The following is an 18,992-nucleotide window of genomic DNA, read 5'->3' as shown; positions in this document are numbered from 1 at the left end:
TATGCTCCTGAATAAAGGTGGAGATTGGAGCACGGTACGGTAAAAGTGGGAAAGGACCAACTGTACTGTAAGTGGTACTATGCCTCTAGCATAATGCTCTTCAGATAAAAAATAATCTTCAAATAAAATTGATTACCAATCATTTAGATAACGATTTACAATGACAGTAATATCCCAGTGGCTAAAATTTTTTTTTTTAAATCTTTTTCCTAATTATCTATATCAAAACACTACCTACACAGCATTACAGCATATGCATAATCACAAAATAATTTTCCTTTTGAATGTATGTAATGAAAAGAATATACTACATAAGTCACCTAAGACAAACTCATAGCCTCAAGAAGATGCTTCATGATCTCTGGCAATACTGTAGCCCATATCACAGATGACACAGCAGAACACTTAAGAAGTACATACAACACTACACTAATAATATATAATTATAATAAAAATGCATCAATCATCCTACCCTACTGAGACTTTCATTGTTGCATTCTTTGTACTGTATTCGCCATCATTTAAAGGTACTCAGCAGAAACACTACACCTTCCAGCAATAATGATCTGGCAGTGATGATGAGCCTTTACCTAATTCTTTTAACACAAACACTCATGTAGTAGATTTTGGTCAAGAAGTACACAATATTAATTACTGTTTAGCCCCAAAAAGCATTCAAGCACAAAAACATGCTTTCTTTTTAAGAAAAAACTGCTGAGTCCTTCAAATGATACTGAATTAAGATTCCTTTTATGGTAACCTAATGATCAGACATCACCTTCACTATGTGGCTCCCTGCAATACATTAACAAATTCTCATAGGACGAGACTTCTGACAGCTCTAGCAAATGTCGTCTGATGTTTCCTTGTACTTCCTGGGCTAAGAACATTAGCCCAGACATTCACATGACAATCAAAATCTTCATCACATATACATAAATCTTCCTTGTACTTGACTACAAGAACAAAGGTCAACACTTGAGGAAAAAATTAAATACTGGTCAACGCACTCTTATGGGGCATTTCTTAATAAAGGAATATCAACAAGTGTCCATGATGAAGTGACCCTCATAGCTCAGCATTACATAACAAATGTTCACTCAAGGCCCCTTATCCAATGCAAGTACATAAATGAACTAAACAATTCAATATATATTTTAACAAACCATTAGTAAAAAGTATACACTTGCTAATATTCATCTCGCTATAAACATAAATTTTATAATGAAATTAAAAAATGGCCATCCAAAAAAGAAGCACCACACTGATTTGAGGATGTTTCAGTAAGACCTTATACATAGATTCAAACTTGTGTAGTAAACTAGAATGGTAAATTGTTACAAAAAATTTCATTTGGACCCAGAGACAAATGAATACATATAAACAAATAAAAATCAAAGTATTATAAAAAAAAATTGTTACTATGATAGAATCTGGATATAATCCTTTTTTATAACTTCTTAAATGGTCTTAACCTAAACTTTTCAACATTAAAATACATGCAATTCTTGCTTTGTTAGGCATTCTTCTTCCCATCTCAAGATCTGGTAATGTATTTTTGGAAGACACACACTAATGGTGTTTATCTAATGTCTTGCCATAAAAAATATGCTTTTTTCAAGCTTAAAGCCTGTTTCTCTTCTATCTTTAAATTAAGTGTGTAGTGAGCATTGCCTTACGGCCAAACAAATAGTGTAAGGCCTCCAAAATAAAGACTACATTAAAAGCTAATTAATGTATTATCAAAATGACCCCATAAGGCCATAAGCTATGTTATAAACTTTCATACTCTTGACCTGTTACACATTTCATGAGCTTCCTAGCTTAGCTCATATATATATGTACTGTTAACTGGTATATATATATATATATATATGTAAAGTAAAGAGGCAATAGCTCTTACAACACCAATACATGGCTTTCCTTACACACAATTTTTAAAAAATTCTATTAAAAGAACACATTCAAGTATTAAGAAGTTTGTCCCAAAATACCTGAAGAACATGTAGTTATTTGTAGCAGCTTTTTTCACTTTGTACCTGACTTCTATTAAATACCATGGAAATGTTAATGTTTAGAAAGAACCCATTCTCTGCTCATCTCAATTTTGAGAATCACTCTCCTGGATTATTCACCAGTGATGGCATATGCAATGTGAAAGATATCATTAATGTAACGATGAAACACTAAGTTTTCTCTACAAAATTCTACATAAAAGAATCTCCTCAAATTCACTTTGTAATACTGCCTTGATGAACAAAGTTTGCCAAACAACCTTTACCACACTAAACCCCACCAAGGGATAAATCTTTAGGTCTAAATGATAATGATACCTTTAAAAAATCAAGATTTAAACGGGTCTTAATCTGATTTCCAAACAGACTGAAAACCATAACATAAAACAAAATATTAAAAGCTTTTACCTACCAGATACCATAATTTGAAATGAACTTGAAAATAAAATGTCTAACAATACACTTTTTGAAGAATTTCAATGGAACCAAGGTCATAGTGTTAATGTTTCTATTCTAATCAATTAACAGACACTGCATAATATCCCTTGAATTTGTCATACAAATGTCATCCCCTCACTACCTTGTCAACTGTTAATGAACAAGAAAATCCCTAACTAACTGACTATACAAGTATGCCACATACATAATACCATTTTAGAGACCATTCTCAGAACTTATATAATATAGGACATACCTACACCAGGTAAAATATGTCTGGCTCAGCATATAATCTGTGAGGAATCACAGTAATCTCTTGTGAATATTCCAAAGTTGGAGCAGTTTTCAAACTGAGGCTACATACCACAGTTGGCATTACCTAGTTACTACCCGCAAAAACTGAGTGACCAGTCAGTGTTGCAAAAGTTGAGAATTTACCTCACTTGTCTTGGATAATTATCCTTTATTTTATAACAATTGAAAAACAAGAGGAAGTTTTAGCAGCTTGGTGTCTTAAGTTTTGATACAACGAATAATGAACAGTCAGGCACTAATTCCAGGGAAGAAAACTGCCAGCATAACATACAAACACGAGTCATGAATTTGTTAGTGCTCCTTGATTAGTAAAACAGCAGTTATAAGGAAAAACAATAAAAACACTAAAAATACAAAAGGAGAAATGGTAAAAAACTTCAAGTCATGGCAGAAATGCAAAGAAAGACTAATATAATCAAGAAGGAACTTAGAAGTAGTGATGTAGATGACCATAAGTAAGGATATCCGAAAATCCATTGGGTATTTGGTATTAGAACAGATAACATTGAACAAAGTGTACTCTTACATCACCGGGATGAATTCAAAGTACTACAGGGAGAAAAATAACAATTTCCTCTCCTGAAATTATGGGAAGTTTCTTTGGCCAAATGGAATTTAAATAACTTCTCAAAAACAACCACAATTTCACACTTTTAGAAAGAAAGGAGATCAAGAAATAGATACATAAATAGGGAAAATCTTTTTGAATGTGTCAATGTGCAAAAATAGCGTATCAACAACTGTTGCTGCTACAATACTAACAACTTAGGCTGGTGGAAAGCAATAGGGCACCAGCAATTATTAAAGACACACAAAACGCCTTAGGTGTCCTGGAAAAATATAATCTAGTTCCTAGTTCTTACACATTTACCAAGTTGTCACTGCTCCAGGCCACTGTTCACTCTTTACACCATAATTATTTATTGCCTGCAAAGCAAAACAATATAAAATTAAATAATGAAAACAAATTTTAATTTTTTTTATTGCATGATGAATCATAATTAGCAATGATGCACAACAAAATACTTACACAAATTTCAACCAATTATTCCACAGAGAGAGAGAGAGAGAGAGAGAGAGAGAGAGAGAGAGAGAGAGAGAGAGAGAGAGAGAGAGAGAGATAGAGAGAGAGAGAAGAGGATGGAAAGAGAGAGAGAGAGAGAGATATTGCAGCTTACCTTTTCTATAGTTTCTAAATCTTGACGCAACTGAGTTTGTATCGCTTTAAGGGTATGTAAAGGTAATTTCTCTAAGTCAGTATGAGGATGGAGAGCCTGTACATAAGGTCCTAACCGTCCAGCTCGTAAATCTTCCATTTCTTTCTGCTGTGCTGCTATTTTGCTTACATACTGAAAAGAAGAAATGTCAAATCAAAATTAACAAGCAAACATTTTAAAACAAATATTACTACTCAATTTATTCTGATCTGAGCTGAAATATTTACTTCTCAAGTGCTGGATGGAATGGTTTGTTTTAATTACAATGTCCACATTCCACCAGACAATTCATTCTTTAAAATGTTATCATCACTTCAATAAAAAATAATTCTGAATTTCAATAACTGGTCTCTTCCCAAAACTTTCGATTTCACTAATGATTAATTTGGGAATTCATGAGGCTATTCACTTATTATCCATGGATAAAGTCTCATCACTTAATACATTTTTAGATATGACCTCTTTTTAACATGAAAACCATCGTCCAACAATGGGTCTGATTTACTTTCATTTGCTCTCATCAGAATAATTTTTCTATAAAGTCTGACAAGAATGGCTAAATTTGATCTGACCACAGTAGTTGCAGCTTTGGGTGTTTTATTAGAATCTTCATTTCCTCTTATGTCCACAAGAACTGGTTTGTTTGTTTGTTTGTTTGTATGGTGTTTTTCCATTGCATAGAACTGGTACCATCCTATTCAATACTATTCACATTTTCTTCATCAGCTTCCTACAATTTAGTCACATGTAGTACTACTGAATATCTACCACATTCTTTTACACAGGGACTGAAGACTTTGGGATGCAACATAAAGAATTAACTATATAGTACAGATTTGTATGAATCAAATATAGGTAGCCTACATAAGAAAATTTCATATTTTTTTATCCAAAGCTCTCACTAAAACAACACTGCTTACTACAAAAATGCAAAGCTATCCTCTGACTAAAATGGAAATGCAACATAATCATGTACTTAGATTGGAATTGCACTCACATTAAAAATACTACTGTGCCATGCTAAAATTTAGTATATCAATTTTAAGAAAACTTTCTTATTCTTACAAGTTTTCAGAGACTTTTCAATTGACAAATGATCACTCGCATCTGGGTACAACAATGAATTACCTACCTATTTTAACACAGTGACTGAGAACATAGAATACTAAAACAAAATACAAACCTTAGCTCTACTTGATGCTAGTTCTTCTCTTAATCTCTGTATCTCAGAAGAGGTTGAATTGCTACTAGGGGTAAAAGATGTTACAAGAGGTGACTGTGATAACGGATTGCTTAGTGGATTACGGGTGTGAGGCGACATATTTGCACCCAGGTCGAAAAGACACCCACTGGCACCGCTAGAGGAAAAACATCCGCTCCCACTTAATTTTCCAACACCATTGGCACCTAGAAAAGCTGAAGCTCCCTGCAACAGAGTGTAAAATACTGAAATTAAAATCAATCAAGTCAGTTATAAAATACAATAATAAGGGCATGTGGAAGAATCATTACAAGAAAATAATATGACAATATTAAGTAGCAGAAGAGTGCATAACGCAAATTACTTTATTCACACATTCACTAGTAAAGGTGCATACAAACACAAAGTCAAACCAGACCTATGACTGGGTTGTTTTATGGAAAAGTTCTTTAAAAACAAAATAACATATATTTTAATAACAATCTGAATTTTTCCTAGGTATATAAACTAAACCATTTTATTTCGGGGTATCTTTCAACGAGAGCTGGAAACCTTTCAAAACCTAATAATAACATGATAGCTAAGCAGGCGGTTCACAGGTGAAAGGGGGATGAGCAGGGTTTGTATACTAAGTTGGAACTATACAAGTTGTTATTCAAAATTTATTTATCACTACAAGAATACAAACCAACACATTTCATGTAAAAAAAACTCAATCCATAGGAGGAGGTCAGTTTCCAGGGCCCTCGGTTTGACTGTTCCTTCTTAAGCAAAAATAAAGGTTACTAGAGAAGGAATGCATAAGAAGATCGTGATGTCTTCAGTAGAAGGCAGTTTAATTCTGGCTATTAAAAGTAAAGGGTTCAGAATTAAAACTTTACCATGCCATCTTTCCCCCTTATTATTAGAGATATGAAATGGGTTGCTTACCTATCCCTGACAGAGAATGGACACCTGAAGTGTACTCACCTGTCAAGTGTCTGATTATGGTAAGTGCTTTGGACTGGATGCTGCTGCAGAGGGAATAATAGGAGGAGAGTCCAGTCTTTCCTCTTTGACACCTCTTAGCCTTACACCACACTTTAGATACAATAAATGAAATACTGACCCTCTCTGAATCCAGAGCTTGGGTGACCACAACTTGTTGGGTAGCCACCAAGGTCCCAAGGAGAATTTGTCTAAGGGCTTGTGGTTGACATCCCTCAGGTAGAATGAGGTATAGGTAGCTTAACAATGCCAAACACCTGCCCTCATTAACTAGAAAACTTCTCAAAACTCCTCATCAGTACGAAAACCAGTGACAGGGCAGAGCATCAGCCCTTTACTGCAATTACCCAGATGAGCCTGTCTTGGCAAAGGTAGCCAAGGACGTCAGTGATTTGCAGATGATGCTCTGACCAGAAGTTCCCCTTATTCAACACGTCCTCAATTTCTGGAGGGGGATCCACTCCAGCAACGCGCTGTAAGTTGATTTTCACTGTTATCGATGCTTTAACGGCACTTACAGCACTGTAACTTCATGTTGCATCATAAGTGCTGTTAACTTGATGCCTATTCTTGCCATTAGCACCATCAACGGTGCCATAACTTGATGCAACATCAAGTTACGGTGCTGTACAATGCCATTAACGATGCTGAAAAAGCACCGTAAGATCAAATCGCCGTAAGTCAAGGACGCACTGTACATCAACCATGGATGGTCCATTTTCCCTTGTAGTATATGTTCACAGAGAAATGCCTAAGGTACCCAGACATCTCCCCTGTAGCCCTATGGGAAAAACCTCTCTCTTACAGGAGATGCTGAATAACCTGTATGTGTGAAGGTGCAGGGGTTTACTGCCTGTTGGTACCAACAAAGGTGTAGCTAACAAAAAAAGGTGGGCCAAAGGGACAGCCCTCTTGGCACCTTGACCAAAAGACAGTAGCTCAGGGTACCACTCAGCATGTGGTGAATGAGGAACCACTGGTCATCCAAAGACTGGGAATGACAAACACTTGGTTTATTACTACACAGAGAAGTCTGAAAGTTGGAAATGCATACGCAACCAGGTTGTCCTATTCCAAGGGTGTTGGAATTTATCTTCCACCACCGTCTAGGGATTCAGAGCCAGGAACCAGAAGACAGGAAGCTTGGAAGCTTCCTGTTCAACCTGGTCTAAAACAAATTGACCATGGGAGACCTCAACAGTTCAAACAACTTTGCTACACGAGGGTAGAGGGACCTCTTAGTCCCCCTTACCTGACCATGGTGACAAGAGTTGGTCTGCAATAATATTTCTAATGCCATGGATGTATCTAGCACTGTTAACTGAAACAGAGTAAGGGAAAGTGTCCCCCCCATTTATTGTATTGTTGCTCACCAACACTACCCAGTGACCTAACAAATGCTACTGAAACACTTGCAATGACAGCAATTCTACAGCAGGATGTTGATGTGCAGACAAGGCGTGTTCTTTGGCTATACACCTGAAACAAACCTTCCCCTCCTATGTATCTGAAAAGTGGAACTCCCTTTTAAAGTTTCTGCTGTTCATCCACCAGGCCAAGGCCTCCCTTACCTCCCAACTTGGATGAAGTGGGAAGGAGGATCCCAAGGGGCATTCCACATCCTCTTCAGTTGCCACCGAAGCAAGCAAATATGGCATTGCCTGTGAGGCACAAGCTTTTCTAAGGACAACAGATGATAAAAGACCACCTGCCAAGGCCAAACCAGTTGCTCCTATCAGGACAGGAACTGCGCTGTTACCTCCGACATTGCTAATAGCGGAGGAATTTGATAAATTGAGGAAGGATTAACATCAGACACAGAAGGAATAAGTGATACAGGGCGAGTAAATGATTGAACAACTGAAGTACTGATAAGTAGTTCAAAAATGATTGAAGGAACTGAAATACTGTCTAAAATCCCTTGATAACTCAACCAAATCACACGTGTCACTGTAACACTTTCCAGCTGAGGATAACAAGTGAGCTAGTTGCCACTAGCTTCTAACTCCAATGAATAAATCCTTCAGCGAACACATCGCTTTGAGAATGTAGACAACCAAGACAGGTGGTGAAGGGCAAAAAACCTACATCCCTGAGACATGGTTTGGTTCCCTGGCAGAGGGGAAGACCTACTGGTACCAGGCAGTCCAAGAAATGGGCTACTCATAGATGAAGGCTCCGACACCTCTCTCGTGCAGGAAAACAAAAAAGATCCATCACTATGGAGGAACCACAATCTTCCCTACTGTATATTCGATCAAATACCTGATACAAGAAATAAACTAACACCTTCCTCAATTTTAACTATCCTTTTCAGGGAGCATAAGGCGGCAGGACAAAGGAATGATAGAGGAATCAAACGTATCGGGTAATGGATAAGGAAGAACAACACCAGAATAATGAAAAGACAAAGCAGGCTTAAGGACAGACCAAACAAACTATCTATGTAATCTAATGGCCTCTAGGATCTTCAATACCTCAAAATTATTCATTCTCATCTTTCCACACCTTTCATTCTCATACTGAAAAGAAAAAATATAAATCACATTCATTACCTCTACCAGGAACACCTGTATGACCATCATGCCCCACTGAATACATTCAGTTTAAACAAAAACTCGTTCATACAGAATCTAATGCTCCCATCTCGGTTTGCTGTAGACGACATAATGCAAAAAAGAAAACAAACACAACACCATGCAGGAGAAAAACAGCCAGAAATACAGTCAAAAGTGTATGAACTAGGACATGGGCATGAAGAATTCTGACAATAACATAAATATTCCAATGGTCCCTGGCAGGTTGTGAGAAAAATTTTGTCAGAAAATTTACCCTGATGCCTATCTTTGAAAATTTTCTTCCTTTACAAAGACTACACATAAAAATAATTCCATGCTTTTACTTGGAAAAGTACAGTGAATATATTGTACACTAAAACCTTGGCATAAACACTGGTATAGCATAATTCATTATATGGTAACCTGGCTAACTAGTTTAATATAAGTGTACCTTTATTTTTGTCACATTGCTGAGTATCATGCCTCATGCAGATGAGCATGATACTCAGTAATGTGACAAAAATAAAGGTACACTTCAATTAAACTAGTTAGCCCGGTTACCATATAATGAATTATACTATACCAGTGTTTATGCCAAGGTTTTAGTGTACAATATATTCAACGTACTTTTCCAAGTAAAAGCATGGTAGCATTGGCAAAATCCCAGAACATTTTCTTAAGAGGGTGATCTGACAGAAATTTTAACATATGCACAATTATATTTTAAAAAGTGCCAAATAAATAATGATTTAAGTAAGCTCTGAAGCAACAAAGTTTACTGAAATAACAAACTAAAGCTTTTCATGAAATCTGAAACCTTGAATTTACTGATCAATAATGTGCTAGCTGTATTACCAATGTGATCTATAATGCAAAATTCATGATACTAAATCTATTAATTTCTTTGGTTTGCAACCAATTACCTTGTTTATCCATAATGTACACCCATGGTTTTTATCATTGGAAATTTCTGTACAAGGTGGAAAAACACTCTACACAACTAAAATGGTAACTTCACACCCTTACTTTCCCTACCTTATCACTAAACACCACCATGCACAATATATGGAATTTTAATAATAAAATGAGTTTTATTATATATACTTACCAAACACTTATACAGCTGTAGGGAACCTACAGCTGTATAATTGTTCAGTAAGAAACTGCAATAAAAAATAGACTTCACATGTAAAACCATATGTTTCTGCATTTTTAAAATTTTTTTATAACTTCACAGTACTGTATAGAAGACATTGTAAGCCACTGGTACCAAGGTTATTTTAAATCATTGGTTAAAACATTTTGTAAATGTGTAATGCACTATATTTATTGATTAACATATTTATAATAATTACATTAAGGGCTATTAACTTTGTCATGTATTTCATATCAAGCTCTCACTTTGAGAAACTTCTGGAAACCAGGTGACACATGCAGTGTTTTATACAGTAATAAAAAAAAACCCACAAGTACTTATGGAGAGAGAGAGAGAGAGAGAGAGAGAGAGATAAATACAATACCTAATTGTTTTATAGTGTCTTTGAATCATATGGATGTGTAATAACCATTGTCCCCAAACGCAAATGTAGTGTGTACATACAGTAACTTAGCTCAAAGTGATCCATAAGTGTACTTAATACACATACATGGTGGATTTATACACATGCAGACATACAAAGACGGACAGAGCAATTACAGTTGATACAAAATAGCAGGGCAGTTTATACTGATACATTAACATTATTTTGTAAACTGTTCAAGTTTTTCTCTTCACACTTTTTCAACTTCATAAATGCTTACTTAATATCAGACAAATTTTGTTTGCAAATTGAAGCACATGTAAATTACATTGTCAATGTCCAAGTTTATAAAATAGTGATCTGTAATGTCATACTACTAATTTAAATACCTATCAATATGCTACAGAAAACGCACAAACTGATGACTGGTCCCACATTCTAAGTAGCTGGGAGCCGAATGTAACCTATATCAAATGGTAATATTAATGACACCAATTAGCAAGGAGTCCTTACCTGATCCAAAGAATTTTCTCGGTGTAAAGAAGACTGCAAAAAAGAATGGGGGAAAGCTGGTGACGATGTTGATGAAGAATTATTTACTAAACCACCTGACCTATCTTGAAAACTTGAACCCGGAATATTAACAGGTGCACTAGATCCTAATAAACCTGTTAAAAAAACATAATTAAGTAAGTGTACGTAGTTATATATTTATCAACAATCATAGGCAACAAAATGAAATAATTAAATGGTGATCATCAACCTTAACCAAATATATTTATAAAAATACTGCTAAGTTTTCCTCAGGGAAAAAATATTTACACAAAAAAAAATTCCTGCTAATACATGTTACATTCTACTTATGAAGAAAAAAAAATAAATACAAAAAAATTCACTACCCAAATCAAGTATCAAGTCATGAATTTGTCTCCAATTAACTGCAGTGCATTATATGTACTGCTATATACAGTCCACTGCCTAATCATTAACTCCACAGTGACTGTTCTGAATGGCAAAATAACACTGAGGCTCATGAATTTGTCTCAAACATTCATAAAAAATCAAAATGTCTCTAGGTACATAAAGTTCACCTTTCTCTAATTAACCACTGTGTTATGTGTCTCTAAAGGGAACAACTACAATAATTTATTTGTCTCCAGAGGGCACAACTACAATAATTAAATGGGTAAAAACAATGGTCATCAAATACTTATTAGTTTTTTGAAATTTTCAAAACAAGGTAACAAAATAAACTCTTCAAGCAACTTGTATTTTTCCTGGGTATACAAGCCATAGCCTTTAATTTGGATGTTGGAGGGTCTTTGTCAGACATTCATAAACTTGAACTTGGAAGTGGGTATGCCATGGCAGGGGGGGGGGGGGGGGGGGGGGGGGGGGGACTAAAGAAATACCCCAACTCTATCTCATCAGTTTTTCCTTTGGCGGACAGGAATAATCAGGGTGGTTTTGGTTGATTACAGTCAAAAAGGCTTTGGTTGGCATATATATATAAATACAAATTACTAAAAAAATCTATTTATTTCTACCTGGGATACAAACTATTGCCTTTTATTTGGGGATACACTTCAGAGGGTTCAGGCCCTGCAACTGTCTATAGTTGGATACCACCCAGATAAGTCACACTCCTGGTTGTGTATGCAATCAAGGAAGAAATGACTTTAACCTCCTACCTATCTGGCATAATGATTGACCAGAGTAATAGGGATTATCCATGCAAAAACATTAGAGTAGAGAGGAGTTTGGAGAACCATGGCACCTCCCTTACAAAACTCCATGTCAGTGGGTAATTCATACAAAATAATCTACCAACTCCTTTGTCCCCTCTTGTTAAACTAGAAGTGGTTGCCTGGTATGTGCTCACCTGTATATCATCCAATTCTGATGTAATTCAGTCTAGATTTTGCTTTTCGAAGTGGAGAGAATAGCAAGATTTCAGTCACTAAACATTCATACTCCTAGACAATACAATGCTTAGAAAGTTAGTCATGAAACATTTATACTTCTAGACTATACAATGCTGAAGTAATTGCAAAAAACACTTCTGTCTGAATGGAGCTTGGGTGACTTCACAGTTTGTTGAGCAGTGACAACAGATCACAAGAAGGTACCCAAGAACTTAAGGGCAACATCCCTCAGCAGAATAAAGTAAAGGTAGTTTAGACTAAATGTTTTTACAATAAGTAATGGAAAGGTCCACAGAAGAATCACAGGCTCATTTTATGACTTGAACAAGCCAGGAAAGAAAGGGTATTCTTGGAAACCACCACTTTATACCTGTCTTTACATCATGGCCTCAAGCACCTTGTCTAGATCTCCACCAACAATGTCTCACTGGGAAGGAATCAAGAAACTTGAATCTCTTGTCTGGAACAGACATGTGATAAACATGGTATCACAAGCCATGTAACTTTTCCACCATATTAGCCAAAGCCAAGAAGAAATAGCTTCCAGTTAGGACTGTCCAAAAAACTGGACAGTAGTTTACTCAAGTTTGAGGAGAGGCCTTGTAAGGATCTCCAGGACTGAGGACAAATTACTCTGGAGAATGAAGCTCTCAGGGAGGGCACAACTATTCACAACCTCTGAGTAACACAGTTCCACCAAAGTGGAAATATTTAGTCATTTTAATCTACTAAAGACCTGTGACAAGGCTGAAAAATAACCTTCTACTCAGAATCCAAGAGAAGCTTGTCTCAGCGAAGGTAGGTGAGGAAATCGGCAATCCACTGATCAGACACTGTGAACAGAGAGGTACCCCTTATAAGACACTAATTACAGAAATCAGCCAATTTTCCCTAATACATAATTGTACAGGATTGACCGAGGTATACTGACACCTAACTTGCAGCCACGAGAAACGCCTCTCTTGCAACAGATGCTAGATAACCTCCAACAAATAGAAATGCAGTGGATTTTCTGGAGACCTGTAAATGCAGTTGACACAGGAGTGTGGGCCACAGGGTTAAGTCTCCTGGTGCTTTGACCAAGAATGTCAAGCAGGTCTGCATACCACTGGGCCTTCAGACAACAAGGAGCCACTAGTGGTATCTAAAGCCCCAGAGTGACAAATACTCAATCACCTTGCAAAAAAGACTGAATGGTGGAAATGCACAAACATTCAGTTTGCCACTTGGATGATGGAGGGCACATTCCATCAATGTCAAAAAGTCCTAGACTGGTAAACAGATGACTGGAAGCTTTCACAGTAAAAGGTTTGACATGTGTAACAGGAAGAAAACCTCACAGTTGCACTATGAAACAATTGTTAGGAGAGGATGGAAAGTAGGATGGAAGAGAATAAGAAAGACAGTAAGAGGAAAAATAGGGGTTGCAGCTGGGGGCCGATGGGATGCTGCAAAGAACCTAAGTAACACCTACAGTGCACCCCATAAGGTGTACTGATGGCGGTAGCCCCCTATGGGGTCAATCTGTTTGTGAATGAATTGAGGGTGTTGTAAGGACCATTCCTTCATCGCTGCTAACTTTGACAACAGACTTATTCTGCCAGTACATTCCTTTTGCCCAGAGTGTACCTGGCTATCACCTTGATAGCTTGATGATCCAACTACTCATGTATCTGAAATGCCAAATGATCAGATCAAAATACTGTTCCCCATGACATACACCACTACAGTGGTATTGTCACTCATGAGTACCACTGTCTTTTTACCTGCTCTTGGAATGACTGAACTAGTACCACCCATGCAATTAACATCTCCAGAACAATGATACGCAAACTGGAAGAAGTCGGGACCACCCAATGGCCAAGGTACTGTTGTAACCTAATGCCCATCGATTGTAAGCTTGAGCCGAGACTGAATCTAGTACTCTGGTAAATACCTGAGAAGCCAAGGACGGTCCAAAGCAGTGCCTCAAGTTGAAAAACAGCAGTAAAGTAAATGAATCATAGGTACTTCCAAGAGCTGTAATGAACTGGGACCATGACTAAGTTTGTAACATATACTCTTTTAGGGGAGAGACACTGATTACAGGTCTACACAGTCCATGGATGCCCTCTCTTAGAATAAGCCTATAACTGTCCCAAAGAACTGACACTACCCAAGGCTCCTCTCCTGTTTCTGCCACTTGGCCCAATGGCAAGATAGGCAATCCCCTATTCATGGCAGGAGAGGAAGGGGACAGCCAGCCTCAGTGACCAACTCCTTTTTGCTTACCTTATCCTTCACTCTTGGCTGAAGTTGGGGTGGGGGGCCCCACACTCGCTGTATGAGTTTCTGAAAAACTGGTTGCTTCGCAATTCCAGCTTGTAAGGGTTTTACTGGATACCATGACTTGGGCTTGCTTGCCCTAACCTCTGAGATAAGACTTGATGGCCAATGTCCAATTGATGACACAAGTCCCAAGAATAAGATCTCCTAAGCTCAAATACTGCATCACTTCCTTTAGGAAAATGAACACCGAACTATTCCTTACTGCCTTGAAAAGAAGGAGACAATCTTACCCTTCCTTTGAAAGACAAAACTAACTCACTGATTTATACACTTGTGTTCAAAAAAGATTAGGCCCTTACCTTCAGACACCAACCACCTCTTTATAAGGGCTTTCTCGTTGTGAGACGAGACACCTGTGACAGAAATGTCTGTGTTCAATCTAAGGTCAGGCCATGAAAAGTTTGTGGAAAAGCCATAGGAACAGGCTCCAAAGTGACTCCTGAGCAGGATATGCAAACCCCTCCTGAGAGCGCCTTTCCAAAGGTAGGTCTTGAGCAAACTGAAGAGTCAAACTGCATCCTCCACTGTGTGATATCCCCTCTGATGGGAAAGTGGTGGGGGAAAGTTTTCTTCATCTGCTGGAGGTGAAGGAACTACCTGGACTGCAGACTAGATTGCTCATCTCCTCCAAAACACCAAGAGCCAACGGTACAATGACAACTTCACCAAAGGCTGCACCTCCTGAGCTCACCTAGGGAAAACTCCAGAGACAAGGCTACGAGCAGGTTATTAGTCATAAATTAGCTCAATAATCTCTTGGAAATGTTGCTCCAGCTAGGCATCCAGGGGTTTCAGAAAAGAGATGCCCAAGGAAAGTGACCTTCAGGCCCTCCTGGCTCTTTATCCTCCTTAGATATTGAGGGAATCATGCCCTAACTTAGGCTTCCCTGTTTGCTCCCTGTTACACTAGACCAAACAAGCTTTTCATCAGAGAAGATCCAGAGATGCTTTCTGAACAAACTTCAAAAGGGAAAGTTTGTAACTCCCTGCTCCTAGTCATGGAAACACCTAAGAAGATGACATACAGTAGCAAACAGTATGTTTGCCTCCTCTCTCACCCTTCCCAAGTACCCATGGTAAACCAAAAGCACAAAGGGTGAAAGCAATTGGAACTCTCTCTCTCAAAGAACACCTCTTGGACTGCATGCGCTCCAGAAAATGTAGACCCCCTAGACAAGAGGATGGTGTAGACAAGCAAAAGTTATTAAATATCCTTTAGCTTGAGCATGCATGGCCTGGAGACTAGCAAGCCAGATTGAACAGGTTGTGCTTACTTATCCCCAAACAACTCCTTACAGAGCTACTATAAGCTGTCATGGGCATTTGGCCGGAGATGAGCATGTGATGGGTTGGCAGACTGCACATGGGAGGATGAGGAAGGAAAAATCCTCTTGCCGATGTAGGGACTCCCAGGAAAGACCTTTAGAGGTATAATGACAATCCATAGGCAATCTCCTACAACCACTCCTCTCTTAAATAAGGCCTTAGAATTCCTCTTCTTCTTTCTTTGCTTACACAGTGAAGAGTCTAGGAATGAGGAGGAGTTTATAAAAGAAACAAAAGGAAAGAATGAGGATGATGAGAACAAATGACAACTTATTTCTTCCCTCTCTTCTCACAAGCCATGCTCACCTTCCACACCAGTGGCTTGGTCCAGGCTAGAACAACAGATACTGATGAAACTATTGGAGGAAGAGACAACTCAAGGAATACTGCTATGGAAGGATCCCCTTCCTTTACAGATGACAAAGACATCAGTACAGCAGCCACAACACACACTGTACGAGTATCAGTAACCGTTGTCAACTGAGATGCTGGCTTGGAAGAGAAATACTTTTTCCCCTATGCCCTGTTATCAAGAAACAATTGTTAATGATGGACTACCAGGATTATCCAGTGTATGCCACATCTTTCTCAAGTCCTCAATTATCAAAATCTTCCTTGCTCCAGGAATTTTATAAGCAATGAAGAACAAAGGAACTACTGGAGGAACAACAACCCAAGAAGCCCCTTCATCTCCTGAGGAAAGGGCACCAACGAGTCTCTGGAGCAGGAGAACTGGCCTTCCTAGGTGAGGAAACTTTTTCTTTTGTTCTTTTGTTTTCCAAACTTTTCCACTAGACCAATCAGTACATTCCTCACAAGGTGAAGAAGGAATATATATTTTTTCATTTACAAAAACAAATCATACATACTACTTATGTGGGTCTACTGTGGTCGGAGATCTGAAGAGACTGAGCTGCCAATCAAGTCCCCTACATTTCCACTGTTCAAGTGTAATCTGCACTGAGAAAAACAGGGCAACAAAACAAAACCAACAGAAAAGCGTGCAAAATCAAGTAAAAATAAGATAATAGCAAGCTATTCATCTAAGTCCCATGATCACATAAAGAGAACAGAGTGATAAGTCTGGTCTTGTTGCTGGCTGAAGAAACAGTAACCAAATAGTGAGGGCAGCGAGGGGGTTGTTCCTTGTTCACCCCACATCTCCATGGTGTAACCTTGTGCATAGCATGCGCACTCAAGACCCTCCACGTAAAAGGCAATGGTTTGTATCTCCAAAGAAACAAATAAAATGTTACTTTATATAATGTACAGAAAAGTTACCAAGTGATATTGCATTCAGAATTTCTGCTCATTAATTATAATGGTGTTAATCGCAACCAAGAAAAGGATCTGTGCTTCACTGATTGACCAAATAAATACAACATAATTAAACTTGTATACTAGGACCTTTTCTCCAACACAACATTCATTCTAGTAACAAAGACAATGCTATCAGAAAACATTAGCTATATGAACATACTAAACCATCACACTGTTTAGTGTTCTGATTATGAATTTCTTATTCTTACTATCATACAACATTCACAAGACTAACTTCAAACCACTGTGTTCAAGTTCCGACTAGAAAAACCTTCTAAATGTTCACCTTCAAAATCAAAGACATTATTAGCATTAACAAATTATCACACACAGGTTTACTGGTTGACCGCAACTAAATCTTACTTTTGAATCTCAGCAATGAATGTTGCTAAACCGTTTCCTTTTTACTTTTACCAATAAATTCCTGAACTTCTGCATAAGCTAGTTTTAACATCAGTTTTATACAAAATTATATGCTAACCATATTTTCCTGTGATTCTCTTTTTTTAAAATGGAAAGCATTTACAACAGAAAATGTTGGGACCCTCAATACATTATTTCTCTACCTACACCTTGTTTTTCTGACCCAAGCAAACATTTAACCTTATATAAAATTCTTATCCATTAAAACAACATTCCTGTCACTTAATTGTATTGCTAAACTGTATTAAAAAAAAGAAAAAAAAAGACAAACCCACTCCTTCAAATATATGTGCTGCTAAATAACCTTCATAAAAACCCAATTCCAAGAAAAATTGAAGCTGGAAAAAACTAGCAGGTATTGCTGTGGCCTTATTCTAAATAATCATAAAAAAAATCTTACCTGAATTAGCTAAACCAGTTGATATAGAATTACTCTCTTCTAAATCTCTATCTAAACTTGCTGCGATGTTTAAAGGTTCATCTATATTTAAATCTTCTAATGCGCTGCCTGTTAAAATGGAAAACACCAGGGTTAGCTCTAGTGGTAGCAGGCAAACTAGTGTAGATGTGAAGAGGAGGCCGACATTAGGTTACATTCATCGTAGTTTAACAAGATGGGGCAGATAAATTATTTCTCTTTAGATAAGCACACATTCAATTCTGCTTTGACTCCAAAAAGCAAACTTAACATTCTTCAGGCCATCCAAGATAAAAACTGCTTCCCTATCAATTACCCTTTTACATGGCTGGCACACACACACACACACACACCACTCCTGCTCCTTCTATCATACATTGCTGTACGGTCAGTTTAATTGTTAATATTTTAGTTATATTGATATAGTACCAGCAAGTATTCTCACCTTTCCTCTCTTTCACCACTTTGTAACTCAAGAGCAATGACTGAAACTTATTGCAAAGATGAGAAAATTTGAAAGAATCTAAGTCTTCACAAAAGCATATTAACTGAAAAAATTTGACATCTACGAAATATAAAAGCACTGATGTAGTACATGACCCATGAGAATTTGCAAAACCTAATTTATCATATTCAACATAGGAATATGTATGTAGTCTTTTTCAGTAATTTAAGGTACATCACTGATATTAACACAATCATTCATGGCATACATTAATTTCTATTAAGACAAAGTGTTCTTAATCTCCAAATTTCTTACGAATAATATTGTATTTTTTAACACAAACCATTTTTTTTATGTAGACAAATAACCAACTCACCCCCCCCCCAAAAAAAAAAAAAAGTTAAAAAATCTGAATGAGACATACAGGTTTACAATCTCTTATCTGAAACCTTCAGAACAAGCCATTTTGGTTTTGGATTTTACCGGTTTTGGAATCTAGGGTTGCTCCTAAATACACAAGCATAGTTCATTTCCAAATGTAACTTTCAGTAAAACT

The 18,992-nt window shown here is 37.3% G+C and overlaps 1 protein-coding gene across 3 annotated transcripts in view; it reads right to left on the bottom strand.

Moving 5' to 3' along the window:
• Positions 1–254: 254 nt before the first annotated feature.
• The window catches only part of LOC135201775 (RING finger protein unkempt homolog), a 77,151-nt gene continuing 58,413 nt past the window's right edge, over positions 255–18,992 (bottom strand). For 2 of the 3 annotated variants that reach the window (XM_064231028.1, XM_064231034.1), the window contains exons 9-13: positions 17,974–18,081; positions 10,765–10,919; positions 5,169–5,411; positions 3,947–4,117; positions 255–3,695 (exon numbers count right to left, since the gene is read on the bottom strand). In XM_064231028.1, coding sequence (XP_064087098.1) covers positions 3,636–3,695; positions 3,947–4,117; positions 5,169–5,411; positions 10,765–10,919; positions 17,974–18,081 — 737 coding nt within the window. In that variant the 3' untranslated portion in view covers positions 255–3,635. The remainder of the gene's footprint in view (positions 3,696–3,946; positions 4,118–5,168; positions 5,412–10,764; positions 10,920–17,973; positions 18,082–18,992) is intronic. The other variant, XM_064231043.1, reaches the window with a different exon arrangement.

Source organism: Macrobrachium nipponense, chromosome 23 (genome assembly GCF_015104395.2).
Source record: "Macrobrachium nipponense isolate FS-2020 chromosome 23, ASM1510439v2, whole genome shotgun sequence".
Classification (NCBI taxonomy): Eukaryota; Metazoa; Arthropoda; class Malacostraca; order Decapoda; family Palaemonidae; genus Macrobrachium; species Macrobrachium nipponense.
The sequence above is the reverse complement of the archived record's forward strand: the minus strand, read 5'-3'. Positions and strand labels throughout refer to the sequence as shown.